At 40.3% G+C, this 21259-nt stretch overlaps 1 protein-coding gene across 8 annotated transcripts in view; it reads left to right on the forward strand.

Moving 5' to 3' along the window:
- The window catches only part of calcr (calcitonin receptor), a 71640-nt gene extending 51146 nt beyond the window's left edge, over positions 1-20494 (forward strand). For all 8 annotated transcript variants that reach the window (XM_082521220.1, XM_082521216.1, XM_082521222.1 and 5 more), the window contains 6 exons: positions 5283-5436; positions 8165-8225; positions 8396-8462; positions 8588-8806; positions 9642-9683; positions 16194-20494. In XM_082521220.1, coding sequence (XP_082377346.1) covers positions 5283-5436; positions 8165-8225; positions 8396-8462; positions 8588-8806; positions 9642-9683; positions 16194-16415 — 765 coding nt within the window. In that variant the 3' untranslated portion in view covers positions 16416-20494. The remainder of the gene's footprint in view (positions 1-5282; positions 5437-8164; positions 8226-8395; positions 8463-8587; positions 8807-9641; positions 9684-16193) is intronic.
- Positions 20495-21259: the final 765 nt, after the last annotated feature.

The following is a 21259-nucleotide window of genomic DNA, read 5'->3' on the forward strand; positions in this document are numbered from 1 at the left end:
AATTATAATTCATTCATTTATAATAATCTATAGTTTCATTCAATTTATGCAAAGCCAAATAAAAATGTGAACACTGTGGTAGCATTTTTTTTATTTTAATTGTAGTTGATGTGCAGGACACACAAAGTGAGATCTGGTCTCTTTCTTGATATTGAGTTTTTCTAAAACAGATCCTGCTCTGCAACATCCTGGAATTGCTACACAATCAACGTACAGTTTTTGTTTCTCTATTTTTATCCCTGTGTAGGTTCTCAGTGATCCAGGTCGTGGGAATCCAAAATAGCTTGGGAAAAAAAGTGACTGGACTTCTTTAAGTTTCTTGAAGACGTTTCACTTCTTCAGAAGCTTCTCAGATGAGAGCTGAAATGTCTTCAAGAAGAAATCTAGTTGCTTTTCTTTCCAAGTGCCTTAGATTCTCTTTTTATTCCATTTAACTTTTTGCCTTTTTTGAATTGTTTGAAATTCTGAGGTCAGCTTAGGTAGAGGTAATAAATCTGTCTTGTGGGAATGCCTTGATATCAAGACTGAGCATAAATTTGTATGTTACTTGTGGAAATCAAAATAACAAACGCTTGTTAAGCTGCTGCTTGCTGCTTCTTAAAAGCTGTTATTGCAGAGATTCAGTAACTCCAGAAAAGGATCATATTTTTTGTTTTACTGCCACATAAAATCAAACGCATTCAGTCCCTCCAAGTCAATAAATACTGACAACATGTTGTTTAAAAAACGTACAAAAGATTGTAAAAATAAACACCCTCCTTGCAATCTGTAATATTTTTAAAACGGTCCTAAATAATTTTAAAAAAGAACTTTAGATGATCAAAGTGCCATACAGCAAAAAACCCAGCAGATAGGACTGTAGAGTTTGGCTCGCATTGCGCACAATCGCATCAGCCATATCCTGCTTTCAGCTGGAGTATCGCTTGCCTGACAAAGCACTGGAAACATCAAGGACGCAGCAGAGGCTTCAGCTGGGTTTTAGTTTGTTTCTAAGTCCTGCTTTCCCCCCGTTCAATGAATCTGTCTGGCTCAGGCTGAGCTGAACGTATCCAAGATGCAGACAGAAATGACAGCCGTCATAATCAACGTGAGGAAACGTGTATTTGTGCGGTGGCCCCCTTTCAAATCTCCCCCTTGTCATCATTTGTCAAAAGGTTTGTGTTGAATCTGTTACTTTCTGATGTAGTACGGTCAAGTTGTGCTAACTTGCTGCAGCATGTCAAAATAAAATTAGTTACCGTGGCCTTGGTTCTCGAGGCGGGAGCAGACAGAGAGCGCACAAGCGCCTCTGGTTGGGACCCGTGCGCGTCTGTGAGGAAACATTTCTGAAATTTACTGATGCCAGAGTGAAACTTATGAGCATGTTTTCAGTGCTGGTGATTTAGGAATGGTGGATTGCAGTAGAGATTTGCACTCTAGGAGAAAACAAGCTCTTTGTTGTCTCTCTGGAGTAGTAATAGAGTCTGGTTTGGCCTGCCAGCATTATGTGGGAGTGAATCCCCAAAGCTTATGTCAAACCAAGGAGGAGGCTGAAAACATGACAAACACGTACATGATCTATAGCAGCTTGATTTGTTAACCAGAACATTGTTAGTAACTTAAGACAAACCTTGGTTAACTGCAGACCTGAATTAGTGAAAACTATGCGCCCTTAACTCGCAGATACTGACAGCAGCGGCTGTCTGTTATAGTGAAGTGGAAAGGGAAACGTATGAAAGGAAGGGAGAAAAAATATGGCGAAGAGTTTCAAAGTGAACAACTGTTGTGTGTTTTGAGCTAAGAGGACCTCAGAGAGCAGTTAATAGCAATGCCAGCATCTCTGAATTATACTGCGGCTGCACACATGCTCTTTCACCACAGGACTACAAACCAGAAACCCCAATGTGAATATTAAAATAAATATATATTCCTAGGAAGGAATTCATCTGTCTAGGTTTTTCCATACAAATCTTTCAGGGATTTCAGGATATGAGAGCATAATGAAAACACAGCTTTGCTGATGCCAGTGATAACCAACCAACCTTTTTATATAATTTACAGAGGTGAGTGTGATAGCGGTAATGAGCAACAGCTCAAGAAACGCTTCAGCAAGTGGCCTGAAGAGCAGAGCAATCGTCTGGCTGATTAATTTGAAACAATCTGCAACTGTAATTATTACACAGTGAAAAACAACTTTTTATTAAACATCTGTCTTCATCCCTGTTTGTTTGCAGTTAGAGATCGCACATACATATTCAAGTCATGGACAGCATAAGAGGTGGACATAGATACTAGGGGTGCAACGATACACAAAATTCACGGTTCGGTATCGGTTCGATACTTTTTTGATACAAAAAAATGTTCATGTCTTTTTAATTTGTCATTTATTAAAATTATAAATATATATTTTAATTCAAAAGTACAGTTTTTAAATTTAATGTTGCTGAAACAACAAAGTAATAAAAAAATGAATCTGATTGAGGAATCACTCATCTTTGGAAAAGAGAGTTTATTACAGAGAAATGTCTCTTTCCAAAATAAAAGCTATACTATACGCTTCTTCTGGGCTATATTCTCAGCAGCATATTAAACATATCAGGTCCCCATAAGGAGAATCATGTGCTAACGGCTGTCTAAATGACTCGGGTAAAGTTTGTAGCATGCGTGCTTGTTGTTTTTGTCTGCTTCCACTTGTCTTTGCACTAGAATGATGTCAGAGTAAATGTGCAGTCATATTCGTTGTGTTCCCACTAGTGCTGTCGGCGTTAATCTCATTGAAATTATGTTAACGCCATAACACGGCAAATCTCCGTTAACGAGCTACCGCGGATCGCCCCGTGTGTGGGGCTGGACGGCCAACACGTTAACGAGCTAACTGCGCTAACACACTAGTTCCTACCAATGTAATTGAGCATTGCGTGGCACATCCGACATACTGTTTTACTTTTGTCCATGACGCACTTACCTTCAGGGTCATACGTCACATGAAAACCAAAATAGTTCCAAACGCCAGATCTGAATGAGGGTGGGGGAGGTTCAATTTACCATTTTGCAACAAGAGCTTAACTTCTGTCTTGCTAGCTTGCCCTGCGCTCAGTGAATCTGCGTTCGACTACTCCGACTAGGCTGCACTGTCGAGCGCAGATCCACTGAGCGTTCAACACAGACAGCATCGTCAGAAGAAAAGTTGATAAAATAAATTAAAAATGTTGTATTGTTCGATACATATGCGTACCGAACCGAAAGCACTGTATCGAACGGTTCAATATCGATACGAGTATCGTTGCACCCCTAATAGATACGGTGGTTTCCTGCTTTAAGCCTCGAGATTAGTGTTTTTGCTTTTGTCAGCTTTATTACTATTGTAATTCTCTATTTTCTTGTTGTCTAAAGGAAATATTAATCCGCTCCAAGATGTAAAAAAGACAAAAAGTTTTTAACTCACTCTCATTACTTATTATTCTTATTATTATTACCTTTATTATACCATAACGTCTCACTGAGATCACAGTCTCTTTTACAAAAGACACAAACAATACACATTAAAATTAAAACTTTAACTGGATTTTTATAAGACACATCCACAGGTCTCCTTCACTGCATTCATTATCATGTTTTTAAATTCACCGACAGATAGAGGCCTGTTTAAACTTGGGTCAGTCTGTTAATTATTCCATGTTCAAGGGGCTTTGTGAGAAAATGCTATTTTCCTTTCCAGTTAGGTTTAGGTATCAGTTTAAAATCTTGGTTCTTTATGAGGTGAAGCCCTCAATTATCATCAGTGTGCTTCACCCCAATTCTCCAAGCTGGATCCTTAGGCCTGCAGATGGAGGTCTTCTTGTGATTCCACGTATTTGTCTGGAAACAAGTGGGGAGACTGTGCATTCCCAACGTTACCACACCAAAACTGTGGAACAGCTCACCACCCTCTCTTCGCACCCTTGACTTTGTGGCATCCTTTAAAAAAACAGTTTAAAACTCATCTGTTTTTGTTGGTTCTTGTGTCTTCATTTGGAGCTTGTTTTTGGTGTCTCTGTAAAGCACTTTGTGACTAGTTTCTTGTTGTTAAAACTGTATAAATACATTTTTACATCTTGGTTTAAAAAAAAATAGATGTGACGAGGAGCGGTGGGTCTGACCGTAAAACTGTTCACTCATTGGCTAATGACTTGTCAATCACAAGTTGTTAGTCAGGGAGCATACCGCTGATAATCCTGCTTTAAGAAGCATGAATGTGAAGAAAAAAGAAATTTTTATGCCATATGAAATGAGTGACTGAACCCATAAACCCATAAAGGACCCCCACTCTCTCCCCCAAACAGCACAGAATAGGATAAGTGGAAGAAAATAGGTAGATGCTCAATAGTTTTTATAAATAGTATCTTAGACTGTAGAGAAGCACTAATATATTGCATTGGTAGTTGCAATTTGTGAAATTACCCATTACCCTCTGGATGAATGCACAATTGGTGCCATTTTGGCTTTTGCTAGAACCACATAATCCAAACTTGGGCGCAAGGGAAGTGGAAGCAATCTGTGTTTGGATGAGTGGGGAAAAGCCATGAAAGCTGATGTGACTGGCAGAGATTCCCATCCAAAAACATGCTTCCTTAACGAATCTCCTGAGATTCGGTAATGACAAATGTTGTGGAAATTAACTTATTTTAGGAGAAAAGTTTGTGAGATTTTTTTCTTTTCTTTTTTTAGTAGATTCTGAACACAGGCAGGTTTATTGGTGCCTGTCTGGCATTAATTAGAGGAATTATAACTGATGGCACTGCACCAGATACTCTTGATAATTATGGCATTAATCAACTGTTTTGTTTCTTTTTTTAAACGGACATACCAAGAATGTGTCATCAAGTCATCATCTCTTATCATAACGTCTCAATTCTCAATAAAAGGAACTGAAAAAATAACGAGACATGATGTCGCTTTATGGTGGATGCATAAATAGAAAATTGCACAGCTCTTTATAAAACACTAATGTGGAGCGGGGCTTTGATCCCACTGCTTTGTGAGACGAACACAATCAAAGAGGGCTCCAAATACAAAGAGAAATCATGATTCCCAACTTAACCCACCACCGACGGGGGTAAATGAATAAACATCCTCTCAGTATGAAAAAGAATAATACTGGCTAATGATTTTGTGCCACGAGTGCTGAAACATCCCATTAAATCTTTTTTATGTCTCCTGCTGAGATGATGTCACGACTGTTTCAACTGGATCATCTTATTCAAAAAAAAAAAGACTGCAAAGCAGAAAAAAGGTTGATATGATTGATTTTGTTCTCCCTGCAGGTTGGCTGTAAGGTGTTGCAGTTCTTTCACATGTACATGTTGGGCTGTAATTACTTCTGGATGCTCTGTGAAGGCATCTACCTGCACACGCTCATCGTGGTGGCGGTGTTTGCAGAGGAGCAGCACCTGCACTGGTACTACCTCCTGGGCTGGGGTGAGTCATTTTTACCACGTCCCGTTTTGTTGTTTTGTTTCTTTGCTGTAGTGTGTCTGTAAAAACTTATTCTTGCAGCTTGAAAAATCCCAGAGAAGCAGTTCAACAAGATTGGGTAGAATCTAACAATTTTCTTGTGACTGAGGTTATTTTAATATCAAGCGTGCGGTCATTCAGTTTAAGAGCATCATTTGTACGTTTCCTGTTCAGACAATGCTCTCCCTTAAACGTCTGCACTCAGTTTAATAGTCTTCTGAACTCAAATGCTTGCAAACATTTCCATCCTTGCACCCGAGTTTCTTTTGTTCACTTGCTCTTGGACCTCCAGTCCTGCTCATGCATCTTTATGTATGAGCTGATAACCCTGCGGTGGTGGTGGTGGGGATTCCAAAAAGGAGACAGTTCGCCGTATGCCGTTCCCCAGCTCTTTGTTCTCACATTTCCTACTTACATCTACTGTCCTTTCAAGTCTTAGATATGGTGTTGACCAATGACATTGTACTTTCCCCCATTTATGAGTACATGTGCTTTAATTCTGTGAGAGTCCTTTAGGAACAGATATTTTCAGATATTTTCTGACTTAGAAATTTGTGCCTTCCTTTTGTACAGTCACGATTTTATATACATGCATGCACCATATGTTTTAGAAGAGCGGTCCCCAACCGCCGGGTCATGGACTGGTTCTGGGCCGCAAGAGTTGAGGCTTGGGTGTGAAATTTATGGTTTCATGGTTTTTATCGTCAACTTGGTGTTTGTAGTTGTCTGTCTTATTTTGAAATAAATATTTACACGTTAAGCGTTAAGGGGCAGAGAGGAGGACGTTACTCTCAATGTTGTTGGCGCATTTCAGGAGGACGCTGTTAACAAAGTTATACAATTACACACTGAATTCGCGTTTATTATTATATTTACAAAATACCACCGTTTTTGTCTTGGTCGTATCATTTTATTTTGTTGTATTTATCCGCGACACATCCGTGAAAATATTGTCTGACATTAAACCGGTGCATAGCGCAAAAAAGGCTGGGGACCGCTGATTTAGAAGAACACACTATAGTAGGCTTATTGTATGTACTAAATCAAGCTTTTCATTAGATGAGCAAGACTGCTAGTGACAAATGAATAAAACAATGAACTGACTCGCAGGCTGGCTGATTTATTTTTCCCTTAAGCTGGCTGTCACTTTATTAAATTTACAAAGTGAGCAGAGGTAGTGACTGGGACCCAGAAGTTTGATAAACAAACAAGCACCTTTCATCAGAATCAGAATCAGAATCAGAATACTTTATTGATCCCTGGGGGAAATTATTTTTTGTTACAGTGCTCCATTTTAAACCAACATTAAGACAAGACAGACAATACGCTAACTAAGAATAGTACAATATATACATATATATACATACATACATACATAAGTCACTTATAAATAAATAGTTGGAAAAGAAACATGTGTAGCTGTAGCAGCAAACAGTGTGTTAAGTGGATGCGTTGTACAGGGAGATGGCCACAGGCAGGAATGATTTCCTGTGTCGTTCAGTGGTGCTTTTCGGTAATCTCAGTCTCTCACTGAACGAGCTCCTGTGACTGACCAACATGTCATGGAGTGGGTGGGAGGTGTTATCCAACATTGTCTTTATCTTGGACAGCATCCGCCTCTCCGACACCACCTTGAGGGAGTCCAGCTCCATCCCCACAACATTGCTGGCCTTACGGATCAGTTTATTAAGTCTGTTGGCATCTGCGACCCTCAGCCTGCTCCCCCAGCATGCAACAGCATAGAGGATCGCACTGGCCACAACAGACTCATAGAAAATCCTCAGCATTTTCTGGCAGATGTTGAAGGACCTCAGTCGCCTCAAAAAATAGAGACGACTCTGGCCCTTCCTGTAAAGTGCTGTGGTGTTTTTAGCTTTCATGCAAGAAGGTGGATTAGACTGGATCACAGGAAATCTGTGCAAGCAGCAGTATATCGTAGATCTGAGCAAGCGCAGAGCAAATATGCTCGCGAGCAGTCGTCTGTTTGATCAGAGGGCAGAGTTTGCATTGTAATATCTGAATGTGAAAGCAAGAAATCATGGTCTTGGATAAAGGTATTTCATTGTGGACATGCTGACAGCTTTATTGGCCCTCCTGTCGCTTGGTGCTGCTCCTGTCTTGTTTTCCACACTGCTCCAAACAGGAATAACACAGTCTGTCAAAAAAAAAAAAAAAAAAAAAAGCAGGCAATGGAACTGGATGGATGATCATCATTAAAAATGTTGGGATAACCTTGAGTAGAGTCTTTGCTGTGTGTGTGTGTGTGTGTGTGTGTGTGTGTGTGTGGATGGATGGAGGGAGGGAGGCCAGCTTGTCAGATCCATCTGTGGCCAGCACACTGCAGGGCCTCATTGAAAATGGACCCTACATGGAGTTTTGTGTTTATATCCAGAGGAAAAGATGAAAAATCTGTGCCCAGTGTCTAGTGGGTGTTTACCTACACAATGTCAAATTAGAGGGAAAAGTAACAGAAAATTAACCGTGTGGTAGTGTTGTCTTTGTTGTTAGCGGTGCAACAATAAAGCTGTCGCAGGAGAGTTTGCAGAAATAAGGAGGACCCAGCTTTCCAAGGAAAGTTTCATTAGACCAACAAACAAAGCTAAACCACGCTTTCACAGTTGTGTTAATGACAAATGCAATTTCACAAAACTCACTCAAGACCTCATATGGCTCCCATCTTTTCCTCTCCAAGGTTTTCCTCTAGTGCCTGTATCCATCCACGCCGTGGCAAGGAAAAAGTATTTTGACGACAAGTGAGTAATGTTCCAGAAACCTCGGCAAATAAACAGAAGATGTTTACATTTGCGCTGGGCTGTGTGCGGTAGAGTGAGAGCGTGCAGGCGCGCGTGTTTTCATATGTGTGTGCACGCATGTGTATTTTGGGAGGCTGACAGCACTGACTGATATGTTTTTCCTTCTGTAGCTGTTGGATGAGTGTGGAGACCCATCTGCTCTACGCCATCCACGGCCCTATAGTGGCAGCACTTCTTGTAAGTCTGCTAATCCACTGTTTCCGCACAGAAAAAGCACGAAAAACTAATTTTACATGATGAGTCTTTATATTTTTGTATTCATTTAGAGTTTAATTCATGATTTGTTTTTTCTTTTTCTGTAGGTCAATCTCTTTTTCCTGCTAAATATTATCAGAGTTTTGGTTACCAAGTTGCGAGATACGCACCGGGCAGAGTCCAACATGTACATGAAGGCAGTGAGAGCCACCCTGATCCTGGTTCCCCTGCTGGGAATACAGTTTGTCATCATTCCCTGGAGGCCGGAGAACCGGCTGGCTGGTGAAGTCTACGAGTACATAATGCACATACTCATGCATTACCAGGTAGGCACGAGCTGCAGCAAACACACAGGAGCTCAGTTCAGAGTAATCTAACAACGACTTGAAAAAGGAGGCTAGTGCAGCTTCACTGCCCTGGGGATTCAGCCGTTTTGCACCTCGGGCTTAAATCATAATGACCTTGGAAAAAAGCAATTAAATTATTGCAATAAATATGCTTAGCATGAGCTTTACTTTATACGGAAACCTTAGTGCAAAACTGAGACAGTGTACAACCTAGATTTGTCCGTACCCTTGGGCTCCCCAGGCTCACGATGCTGATTTTTAATTTTGCATGACTGAACTTTTACGCCCTTAAAAACATCGTTCTCTGCCCTGTGGTTGTTATTATCTATTCATGTGACTCCCTTAAAAAAACATTTGGGTTCAACCATAGCTTTGTTTTATGTTTTAGAAGATTCTTAATTTACTCCTTCCCCCATAAAGACGACATTTGAAGGAGGTGGGCGTGAAATACGACAGAAGCTGCTCAGTTCAGGAAAAAGAAATGAGGGTTGACCCTGGTAGGCATTCACAGGGGAAAGAGTTAAACAATCCATGAAATATTTATGGCCCATTAGATAATTCTGTTGTTGCCCCAATATTTCTTTGTATTCTCTCTTTAAAAGTTGCTTTCCCGTCTCACTTCTATAAAGTCACACCCTGTAAAAAATAAATAAATAAATAAATCATGTGTCTAAGCAATTCCTTCCTCCAACGGTTCAGCAGATGGCTGCACTGTCTGAGACTACTTCTGTTGTGATTTTTTCTTAGATGTAAAAAAGCAAACTGAATTTACTAGAAAAGAAATGATTATCTCCTTTTTTCATCTTTGTTTCAGGGTTTGCTGGTGTCAACCATATTCTGCTTCTTCAATGGGGAGGTAAGGGCTGTCATTTAGTTAGCTCATTAGCTAACATTAGCGCTGCTCGCGTGTCATTTGTTGCTAGGTGTAAGAAGGCAGTAAGGGGAGCTTACGATGCTCATTTCCAATTCCATATTTCTATTTTTGGATCCTACTAGAGTAGTGTTGCAAGATTTACAGTTCAAAATCATTTTTATTTATTTTATACTCGCCTATTTTACTGCTCTCTGGGTTTCCCAGTATCTGAAACAAGCTGCGTTAGCTCCTTTCTTCCCTCTCTCTCTGAGCCAGTTTTCTTCTTATATGCTAGCCCTTCCAAAAACAAGTTTTGAAAAGGTGGTGGGGCTGCTGTGCTCGCAACCCGCTGTGTTTCTGACACAATTGGTTCACTTTAATCAGTAAGTAATTAATAAATTAGCTTTAGCGGAAACAAAGGGAAATTAGCCCCAGGACGAAGCTTGTCTTAGTCTTTAGTCGCTACGTGTAGCTAAGCTAACATGCCTGATTATGAGTATCATATTTTTATTTAAGCGTGGTATCAATCATAGCGGTTTACTTCTGGCAAGAAAGTGAATAATCCCCCAAATATCTGAGAGTTCCTTTAAAAAATATTGTACCCCTGTGCCATGTTTGACATCATAATAGCGTAGTTTTGATTGAGCAATTGGCCTTTTGGAAAGGTCAACCTGCACATGTTACTCTGGGAGCTTTTCAGTGATTGTGTAATAAAACCGCTCATCCCTTATGACATTATGCATGACACATCAGACTGCATCAGGTAAAACATTTTCAAAATTTGTTTTCAGGTCAGATCTCTTCCATCTGTATCGAGAAGTGACCCATGAATACCAAACACAGACTCATAGTTTTGGTTTTGGCCTTGAGTACGTGGGTAAAATAGCTGTAGCTTCGCAGAGATCTCTCCAAATTCCAAATGTAGCAGGTTATAAAACATTCCTCCGCTTTTTCCTCTTCTGAGACCAGTCTGGTGCTACAATAGTAAAAGCAGAAGGGTCATGTCAGGCGAGGAGTAAGACACACTTTATAAATGACTGTGTGGTTTCCAAGCTCAGCTGAATATTGACTCTTCTTTCTTCGTTCTCCTGTCAGCCTTTCTAAGCCTGTCTGCAGCTGTCTGACAGCAGCATCCTTAACTTGATTCAAATGCTTCACCAAACCGATGAGCTGGAGTTGCATTAAACGCAGACCTCAGGTTAATAATTCTGTGAAGACCTCACAGCTCTCCAGACTCAATGTGTGAAAGATGCTTTCAAGCTCAAGTCTCCACAAGGGTTGTAACATTAGAGGACACATTTCAGGCATTTTGCTAGTCCACACCAGTGTGTAAATGGCGCGTAGACATCAAGCAATTAAACAACTATTTAATTGCTATTATCTGTAATATTTAATTAAGGCGTTTAATTAAGAAATATTTATGCTGTAAATTGTGTTCCCCAAACAAATATTGATGCTTTTTTATGAGGTGTTTTGTTGCAATAGTGGAAAATACTGCAGAGATGCACAAACTATGGAAAACATTAAAGCCAAGTGAAATAAATTTGTATGGATTGGTCTCCTAGCTTATCACTTCACACCATGAAAATAGTTTTGGCCAGGGTCCTATTTCTAGCCAGAACCTACTGTACGGTCCCATACTGTGAGGGATGTCATTAAGAGCAACCATTTGCTGTGCAGGCTCTGCCCTCATGCAGTCCTTCAGAATGCAAAGCAAATGATGTCTGTGTGCAGAAGCACTAAGAATTTTACTGTACAATTCTTCTTCTTCTCCATTTCACAATGAAAAAAATACTCCACCCACAGTACACAGACATCCAATTAGTGGGGTCAGGTTATTTGTTGAATATAATTTACCCATAGGTCTGAATGTGAGAGCGAACGGTTGACTGCCAACCTGTTCAGGGTATTCCCTGACTCTCGCCCTATGGTAGCTGGGATAGGCTCCAGCACTCCCCCGCGACCCTGATAAGGATAAATGGAAAATACTATGGGAATTTAGGATCTTGATATTTCTTAAAATAATTGTTTTCATCCCCAACAAAATCTGATTTTTACAATGATGACTTTAGCTACAAGAGGCTTTGGTGTCCCAGAGAAAGGTGCTTTTCCAGAGTTGCTTGAGTTTGTATAACAAGCAACAACCCTGAGAAGGCAAAAAAAAACCCACTGTGGATCTGTTATATGTACACTTCTTATATTTGGAAGTTGTTGCTGTTGGCCAAGCAAGGAGTGCTTGATGGTTTTGTTAGCAACAACAAAAATCTCTGGAAGACAGTGGTGGATGATCGTAGGATCCTTTCCATGATAAAGAAAAAAATTAATTTCCCAACATTTTCCAGGAGTCAGGCAACTTTCCAGGAATAGAACAGCCTGATTAGACTTTGCCAAAACACTTTTAGAAACCAGAGCAATTTTAAAAAAGCATTCTTTGGAGAGATGAGAATAACACTTAAATCTGGCAGGAGGATGGGAAGAAAGAAATGCATGGAAAATGCTTGGATCGGCAAATGATCCAAAGCATACAGTATACCATCACCTGTAAAACAATGTGGGGGAAATGTGATGGCATCAGCTTGTATGCTTTTTCATTGCATATGTTTTGATTTGTCACAGTAGGAAAAATACATCCCACTTTGGGAATTCCCTGCTTTTGTCTGTGCCGTTCCATTCTTAAGGCTTACTGCGGCACCTAATGGACATGAGACATCTTGAAGTCCACCTGTGCTTTCTGTACTGTGACAAGGCAAACACGTGCTGTGAACATGTTCACTCACTAGTGTTTTCATTTTTTGTGAGTTGAGAAAAGACAGAAGCAGAATTCTGGAGTGTAACATTTTAATTTCTGCTCAGGTTAAATAAATCCAATTTATTGGTTTGTGTTTCAACAGAAGCACCTCACACGTGAACAATGAGCCAAAACATACAGTGAAAGCAACATGGAAGTTTTGGAGGTCAGGAAGTGGAATAATGTGTTTGCAGAGTGGCTGCGGTATAAGCCTTCACAAAAATCAGTGAAACTGGCTACACCAGGCATAGACCCAGGGATCGCGCCTCTGCAAACATAAAAATAGACCAGGCTTGATTCCCCCCCTCCAGTACCGACACTTCTGGGTGTCAGAACTGACGACAGCTAGCATAAAGGAAATGACTCCAGCATCAGATTTTATTTTGCTGATACATCTGCTAACATCATCCTAACTCACACATATCACACAAACTAGGTAAGAATCTTAAAGTTTCACAGAATTGTGGCCCCTCAAAACACTGGAAGCATTAAAACAAAAGCTCATCGTGGTGTTTTTGTGACTCACGCAGCCCTACGCCAACCGCACGCATTCCACAGCACAATGTCCACGTTAAGTGTTAGAGCACTTAGCATGAGGTGTTTGGCAAAGAGGACCTAGCAACCCACTGTCAAGCTCTGTTTTATGCATCCAGCTTGGAAAATATGTCACTTATTAACTCGTACATGAGCAGACAGAAAGCAGTCTCATCACCGTAAAGGATGCAAACAATTTGTCAAACACAATCAATGCATAGGGCATACGTGTAAAGGGTGAACACACGAACTGTCACAAGGGAATGCAGTGGTTTGTTTGCTTCACCGGCATAATGGCCAATTCATGCTCTCTTAATCAGGACACGGGTTTCCTGGGCTGAGTTCAATTCTTTCTTTCTTTCTTTTTTATTTCAAGGCCAAACTACAAAGACCTGCCTTGTTTGTTCAATAGCCCCATTGTGAGGTTAGGTCAGTGAGACAAACAGCTTTCAAACTGTATTTGTGACACCAAGCACGACGTTCAGCATGAAGCTGTAAGACTCAGATGCTCATTTGTCTCAGAATGACAATTAGTGCCATAATTTATATCATTAGATCATTCTGTGTTAATGTACCCACAGTAATTACAGTGGTATTAAGACATGACTGAATAAAATGATTACCTTTGCACCGTTAGTAGTTTGTGTTTTGGGAAGAAGAAAGATTTCTACCATATGCTGTAGACAACTTAGCATTCATGTAGTGTGACGCTAATATTGGTTTCCACGAAGAGTGTCACGGCTGGCGGGGTGAGCCGTGTGGTGTTGGAGGAAAAGGAGGACCCAAAATGCGGCAGTGACTGATGATTCGAGTGACGTTTATTTACAAGTGGTGGAGTGGCAAAAACAGGCAGTGAGGCATGACAAAACAACTGAAGAAACCTAAACTGGGAGAACTAAATGACAAACCTGAGAGCATACAAAAGGGGTGCGGGGCAGAGAGACGCAGAGACAGGAACGAAACACCATAGAATGCAGACGAGCCGACAACGAACACAGACCGACACCCACTAAATATACACACACAAGGTAATCGGGTAATCACACACACAGGAGGGAAGAACAGCTGAACCCAATACACATGATGACCGGAGGAGACAAGCTGAACACAATGACAACAGACAGAGACCTTCAGAACAAAACAGGAAATCTAGAACCCGAACCGGACACAAGGGGGGAGGACACAGAATAACTAGAACAGAGGAAAATAATCAGAAAACACAAAACGCTGGGTCAACGACCCAGCACCATGACAAAGAGTTGCTGTTGTTTGTTCAGATGCAGCGCCAGCGGCCAGTCTGCAGGGCTGCTGCCTGAAAAGTTTGAATTATTTGTGATTGTTATTGTAAAGGAACACGCAGGAAGACTCTATTGACAAAAAAATAGTTCCATATTTCCTTGTTATTTCAATGACCTCATAGTTTCTAAGACATATCAGACACACGATTCTCAAGCAAGCTGACAGGGAAAAGCACTGCTGAATTTTGGACTGGGGCGAGATTGATTGAAGTTTCTGCATGTAACGCTGTGACTAATGATCGCATTAAGGCTTAAATAGAAGGATTATGAAGGGTTACGTGCTATAAGTCACGAGGGTAGTAATGGATTTTGTGATGACACAAATGGATTTGGTTCACAGTAAATTAATGTGTTTAATGCGTCAAATGGTTGCAGCAAGATAACAATGGTTGTCAACATGCCTATTCAAAAAGTGCTGGAAGATTTGTTGCTTATATAATCACTACAGTCATATTCTGATCATTTAATTGGTGCAAAGCCTGAAGAGAAAGAAGTTGTGCACTTTGTTTTTTAGTCAGGATGCCAGAAAGAGAAAATTGTATGTACCCTTTGGGATAATCATGGTCATGTTTTCATACCTTTGAATGGCATCGGTGGAAAGATGCCATTTGACTGTTGTTAGATTTAGTAGGTGAAATGTGTGGAAGTAAGTTTATTTATAACATGGTTATAGATCACTTCATTATGTACACCTGTTCAGCTGCTTGTTGCTGCATATATCTAATCAGTATTTAGACACGGTCTAGACAACCTCCCAAATTTTAAATTGAGCATCAGAATGGGGAAAAACGTAATTTAAGTGACTTTTAATGTGGCATCATTGTCACTGCATCATCATTGCTTGTCTACTAGGAGTTTCCTACAAACCATCTCTAGGTTTATAGAGAATGGGCCTGAAATGAGGAAATACCCGGCGAACACATGCCTTGTTGATGTCAGATTAGAGGAGACTGGTCAGAGTTACAACCAAGGTATGCATAAGAGCATCTCTGAAAGCACAAAATGCTGACACTTGAGGTAGATGTGCTTCAATGACCAAAGTAGAACATGCAAGATGTCTTAGCTAGACCATGCTCCTGTCAGATAGGAAGAAGAAACCAATGCTACAATTTGTGCAAGATCACCAAAATTGGACAACAGACAAAAAATTGGAAACATGTTGGCTGAGTGTCGATTTTTGCTGCAGTATTTGGATAGTAAGCTCAGACTTTGGTGTAAACAACAATGATGCATTGATCATGCCTTGTATCAATAGTTCAAGCTGCTAGGCCCCCTTACTACCAGCTGAGCACTGTTTAAATGCCACCGCCTTTCTGAGTAGTGTTGCTGACCATGTCAGCAGCGTACCCCATCTTCTGATGGTTGTTAAGGATAATGTACCATGTCACAAATGTCAGTTAATCACAAACTGGTATCTTGAACATGACAATAAGTTCACTCACTCATCAAAAAAGCTCAGAGGAATGTTCCCAGCCCCAGGTTGACTGTATGCCACGACAAATTAAGGCAGTTCTGAAGCAAATGGGGTTCCTGCCCAGTACTAGAAAGATAAACCTTGTGTATTTATCTCTTTTTATAGTGAGATGATCTGGCCACATGCACAACCTGGCCACCCCCGCCCCCCAAAAATGGATATTTACATTTTATAGCTGTCATCTGCTAATGTGATTGAAATTTGAGTGGCCCACACATGCTGCAGTAATAACATGCACATCAGTTAAGATCATTGTCAGTTGGATCAGTGTTGTCACAAACTTCTCTGACTCAAAACACAAAAACAAAGCTAGCAGTGAAGTCAAATAATTAAATTAGATGTAAAATATTATTATTAAGGCTGCATTTGTAGATATGAGACACTAAACTACCTTTTTTATGTGCTTGTGTGACATCCAGGTGCAGGCAGCTGTGAAGAGACAGTGGATGCAGTATAAAACCCAGTGGGGTCAGAGACGAAAGGACCACTGCTCGATGCGCTCCACGTCCTACACAGCTACCTCCATCACCGAGGTACCCGCCTTCATGTACCATCACGACTGTAACACCGAACACTTGAACGGGCGCCACACGGAGGACTCTGAGCTGGTGGCGCTAAAGTCGGGAGACACGTACGCTTGAGTAACGCCGAGGATAAAATGCGTAGCGGTGGAAAAAGCCGAGGACGAGCAACAAAGTAAACGTACAGCAAAAAGAAGAAAATGAATTCAGTTCACCTGCCATATCTCAGCGATTAAATCTCCGGGGTTTGCTCAGCTCAGGAGGATGATAGAGGCCTGAAAACAAAAAGCTCATTGACGTGGATTAGCTACAAGGCTGACACTTTACTTTACATTGCTGTTGCAGCTGCTTTTTCAGAACTTTGATGTTGAGAACTTGTGACGTAAGGAGAGCTGCTTTTGACATGTGTCAACTTCCTAAAGCTGCTAAACTGCGTGTGCCCGCTCGCAGTGATGGAGGCTTGCACTAGTGTGGAAATAACTGTGACTGTGTGAGGGTAGCAAAGTTTTCTTTCTTTTCCTGACGGTGCTGAAGGTGACAGCGATGATGTAGAGGTGAATAATGACTGCAATGGTGTTGATGATGACTATCAAAGAGAAGTAGACGAACCAATCATTCCTAACCTCACCTATACCAAAGGGTACTGTTTGGTGGTCACGACCGCGGGGGGGCGTACTATGTCCAGCTAAGCACAGGTGCCATAAAGCAAAAGACACGGACGCAAACACACACGCAAACGTCAGCAAACCTCATCGACCTGATCAAATGTGCCATGAAAGAGGTCAACTTTCAGAAGACCCTCTCCGCTCCAACCTCTGGAATTGTGTACATAATGTATGTTCACCATGTTTCATTTTAAAAAAAAGTGTTTTAAATGTTTTAAAAAGATTTTTGTTTTCCCCCCACCCACACTTTCTATCAATGTTTTATCCTTGCCGATTCCCTAGTACGTGCTCAGTAAATGTCCCGTGATGCTGCATTCCTGACTGCTTTGTTGTTATGCAGTTGCTGTATTTGTGCCGATGCTGAAGCTCACAGGGCTGTGACGCAAAAATGCACACACACGAAATACTTCAAAGCTAAAAATAAAACCGTTCTGTTGAGGCCGAAGAGCCACCGGAGTTGATCCACTGTGTTCTGAGTTATGATTCAGTCAGCTCTGCCAATGGTTCTAATTTATCCTCAGCCATCCTTTGTGAGCTCATGATGTCTCTAATCTGTCACCTGCTCTTATCTGGGAAAAGAGAAAGGCTCGCTAAAGATCAAATCCAAACTGTATGCGCACACTAAACCTACCGATGTCTTAAATGCATGTTCGCGTCTTTGTCACGGTCTTGCACAAACATGATGTTTAAACTCATCCATCAGTGGTCCTAAACACGTTCCTATTACTCCTCTGCCTTTTCTTTATTAGGCTTGGTTAAGGGTTTGTTGAAACCTTAGTAAATGCTGTGTCTTGCATTTATCTGTGCAAGGTCCTTCAAATCTGGTCATTTTTTAAACTGCATGTCCAATAAGAGACATTTCAGTTCCACCAGATCAAAACATTTATATTTCTAGAGCATGTAGCCAATGGCTATTAAATCCTCTGGCTGCTCACATTACTGTGATTTGTTTTTGCCTCCTTAGCAGCAACTTCTCTTTGCTTACATTGTCAAAATGGAAAAGCGTTCCAAGTTGAGCTAAATTCTTGGTAAAAGGCATGTAGAAGTAACATCTTATATAATAAAGCTGGTGATACTCGGTATCTTTTGCACTTTTAGTAAGCAGAAATTCAGCAGTGCGTCAGCGTGAGTTGTTCTCGCTGGTACTCGTGCTGATTTCTCCAAAATAAAGATGTACATCTTTTAACATGTAAACACATTTACTTATCTAGTACTTTAAACTAAAGGCTGAGTACTTGGAGGAGGGGGAGACCTCGAACCTTTTTAAAAAAATATTACTCAAACAGAGGTTTGCTCAAGAGTTGTCTGCCATATTGGACGTGATACAACCACCGATTGTGAAGTGTGTGTTCCCCAAGTGCTTAGCAAGTGATTGGCTGTCACTTGGTGAAATCGAATGCAAAGAGCACCTGAGCACCTTATGATTGCTGTGGTGGTGATCAAACTGTTGTGGTCACCTGTAAATTTGCAGACTGTGTTGTCTACAAACACTCACTTTTAAACCACCAACTAGTAGTAATGTAATAAGACTTGACAAAGTGGATGGAGAGCAGAGAATGTTCCGCTCAGTCAATTATCTTTATTTTTCTGACAAAAACAAGGTGATAACTAAATAAAAACTAATGTACGAGGGCAAAAACTATGTTGAAACATGTTGACATTTTGCCAACGAATAGAAATAGAATAGAAAAAAAAAATCTGAAACGAGATCCAATCAAAACTAATTACATTTCTTTTCTTCGGGAGGGAGACTAGATAGTGACGAGGAAGAGAAGCGTAGACTTATGGACACTTTTTGTATTTCATGTCAAGGAAGATCAGACGTTTTGTAAACCGTGTGGAGCAACTCAACAAACTTTTAGACTTTTTATTTTAGTCCAGCTTAGATTTAGTCTACTATAATCTTATAACATTTAGTTAACTACGACTAGACTAAAACTAAATTATGTTTTAGTCAAAAGACTGTGACTAAAATGAAATCAAAATTTGATGTTGAAGGTTGACCTTCAAAGTAAATGTTAGCGATCCACCCAACATGTTTCTGAAGGCTTTTACTGTGAAGGAAAACGGTCTTTGCTGCCAGGTTGTGTCGCACTCTTTGCACTTTCACTGCTGCTCAGAGAGTTGTGAGTGTTTGTGGGCAAGTCAGTGTGTTGCATGTAACTACAGGCAACCAAAACACAAGTTTGTTGCCATGGAGTCACTGACCAGGCTGTAGGCCTGTGTGACTGGAGCCTTTATCACTTGACTCTGCACTGTCATCATGTTCGTCGCACGCCTAAGGTGGCAGACAAGTTAAAATCCCAACCTCAATACATGATGCCTTTGATCATTTTAGAGATTAGTTTCAACTGTGAACAAAGAATCACTATTAATAATTCTGAAATCACAAAAATCAATTCAAAGGTGTTTAAAAACTAAATTGGCTACACACATATTTATATAATGAGAAAACATTTTTACTGTCATTTTATGTGTACGTGGTGCATTTGTTGAATGTGTGCTCAATTTTTATTTGCCTTTTCATTGTCAACTGTCGGGCACCACCTGTGAGAGATTAGAATAAGAAAAAGCTCTAAATATATCTAATCTTCATAGACATTGTGAGATCACTGTCACTATGGATAAGAGATGCTCCACAGGTATCCATGCAGAATAACTTTGTACATTGTAATGATTGTAAGAATTGGCTTGTTGATATTCATTAATCTGTAAGTATTTGCTTTCTTTAATCAGAGGAAAATCATATGAATGCAGACTATTTAAAAAAAATATTTTCATAGCTATATAGGAGATTTATCTGAGTACATCTGAGCACTCACCACTGAGAGCGAATCACACAGAGTCACTCATGAATCAGTTCAGAAAATCAAATCATTTTGATGAAATTACTCAAATCAGGGATGCCACTATTTACTAGTTGTAATGGCGCAGCTTCTCTACAGTACATAAACCGCACGCTGCACAAGCTGAATGCATTCAGTCCCTTTTCATGGCTTCACCTGTCAAATCCTCTTACAGCCCCCACCCCTTTGCATAAAACAGACATTGGGATATGTTTCATATTTCAGTGACTTTTATGTTACCAGCTGGCTGTAAGGAACTAGGAAGGACCGTAGAGAGACAATCATGATGGCAGAATAGGTTTTACTGATTCAAATGTTTTAGTATGAGAGAAAAATTATTTATTTTAGTATGAAATACATCTTCCTCTTCATTTTTATTATGGTGATGTTTCCTGGATCTTGTGCACACTGTAAGACATATTATTAGTGTTGTGGATTCTGGATTCTATATATTTTGTATGTCTGTTCATGCCCATGTAAATACAAGCAAACACTGTGTACATAATAGATTTTTGCACTGTGAAATTCTATGATGATTATTTTTGTTACCCCCCTCCCTTCTCATTTATTTTTGGCTTGTGTTTGTCTCTTTCTCCTTCTCAGCTTGGACTAGCATCATCTCAGAGCTGATAAAAAATGTATTTTGTAAAAGCCACAACGATTGGTGTTGTTTTTTTTAAATCTTCCACCCATTTAGCACAACAACAGAGACATATCATTTGGTGTCGCTCTCTATTTCTTGAGCAATCAGCAAAAACAGAAAGCTGTGGCGTGAATGTAAAAGGTAGAAAAAGATGAAAGCTAACAATCGGAAAGTGGACAATTTTCAGAGTCTGATGACTTAATGATTAAAAAGCGTGCTTTGTTTTGTTATTTTCGTAAATAATTCGGTAAGATTATCGAGTTTAAAACCTTTCTGAAACAAACTTTGTTTTCCAGCAATTCTGCGAAATTCTGTGTTGATTTAGCAGCTTACTCGCCAACACTTTCTCCTGTCAACATTTCAGGGTTGAGAGAATTTGTTTAATGAGTGTGCAGGGAAAACAGGGGAAGTCTAGCTCCATGTGGTGTCTTGCCTTGTGATTCCTCAAGGCAGTGCTGGCAGCGCTTTACAGCCCTGTTTTATTTTAAAGGTTCTGCCTGAATTACATAAAAGCATCTGATGTCTGTAACAGGAAAAAATCCACTGACATGGATCCGCTACAAGATGAATGTCCGCGTACACTCCATAACATATTAAAGTAATTACGATATGTTGCTCACAGTGGTGAAGGCTTCATAAGTCAGCAGTTCAGTGATACTTGATATGCTGTATCCAGGAGACATCTAATCATCTGTGTAACTAAAAGAGATCTGACCAAAGCAGTTTCTGAGATGAATAATCTACAGTTCACCCAACATTTTAAGGAGAAATGCAGTCTTGGACATTGGTCAGAATCAGTGTTTGGCCCAG

Source organism: Aulonocara stuartgranti (genome assembly GCF_965226115.1).
Source record: "Aulonocara stuartgranti genome assembly, chromosome: 22".
Taxonomy (NCBI): domain Eukaryota; kingdom Metazoa; phylum Chordata; class Actinopteri; order Cichliformes; family Cichlidae; genus Aulonocara; species Aulonocara stuartgranti.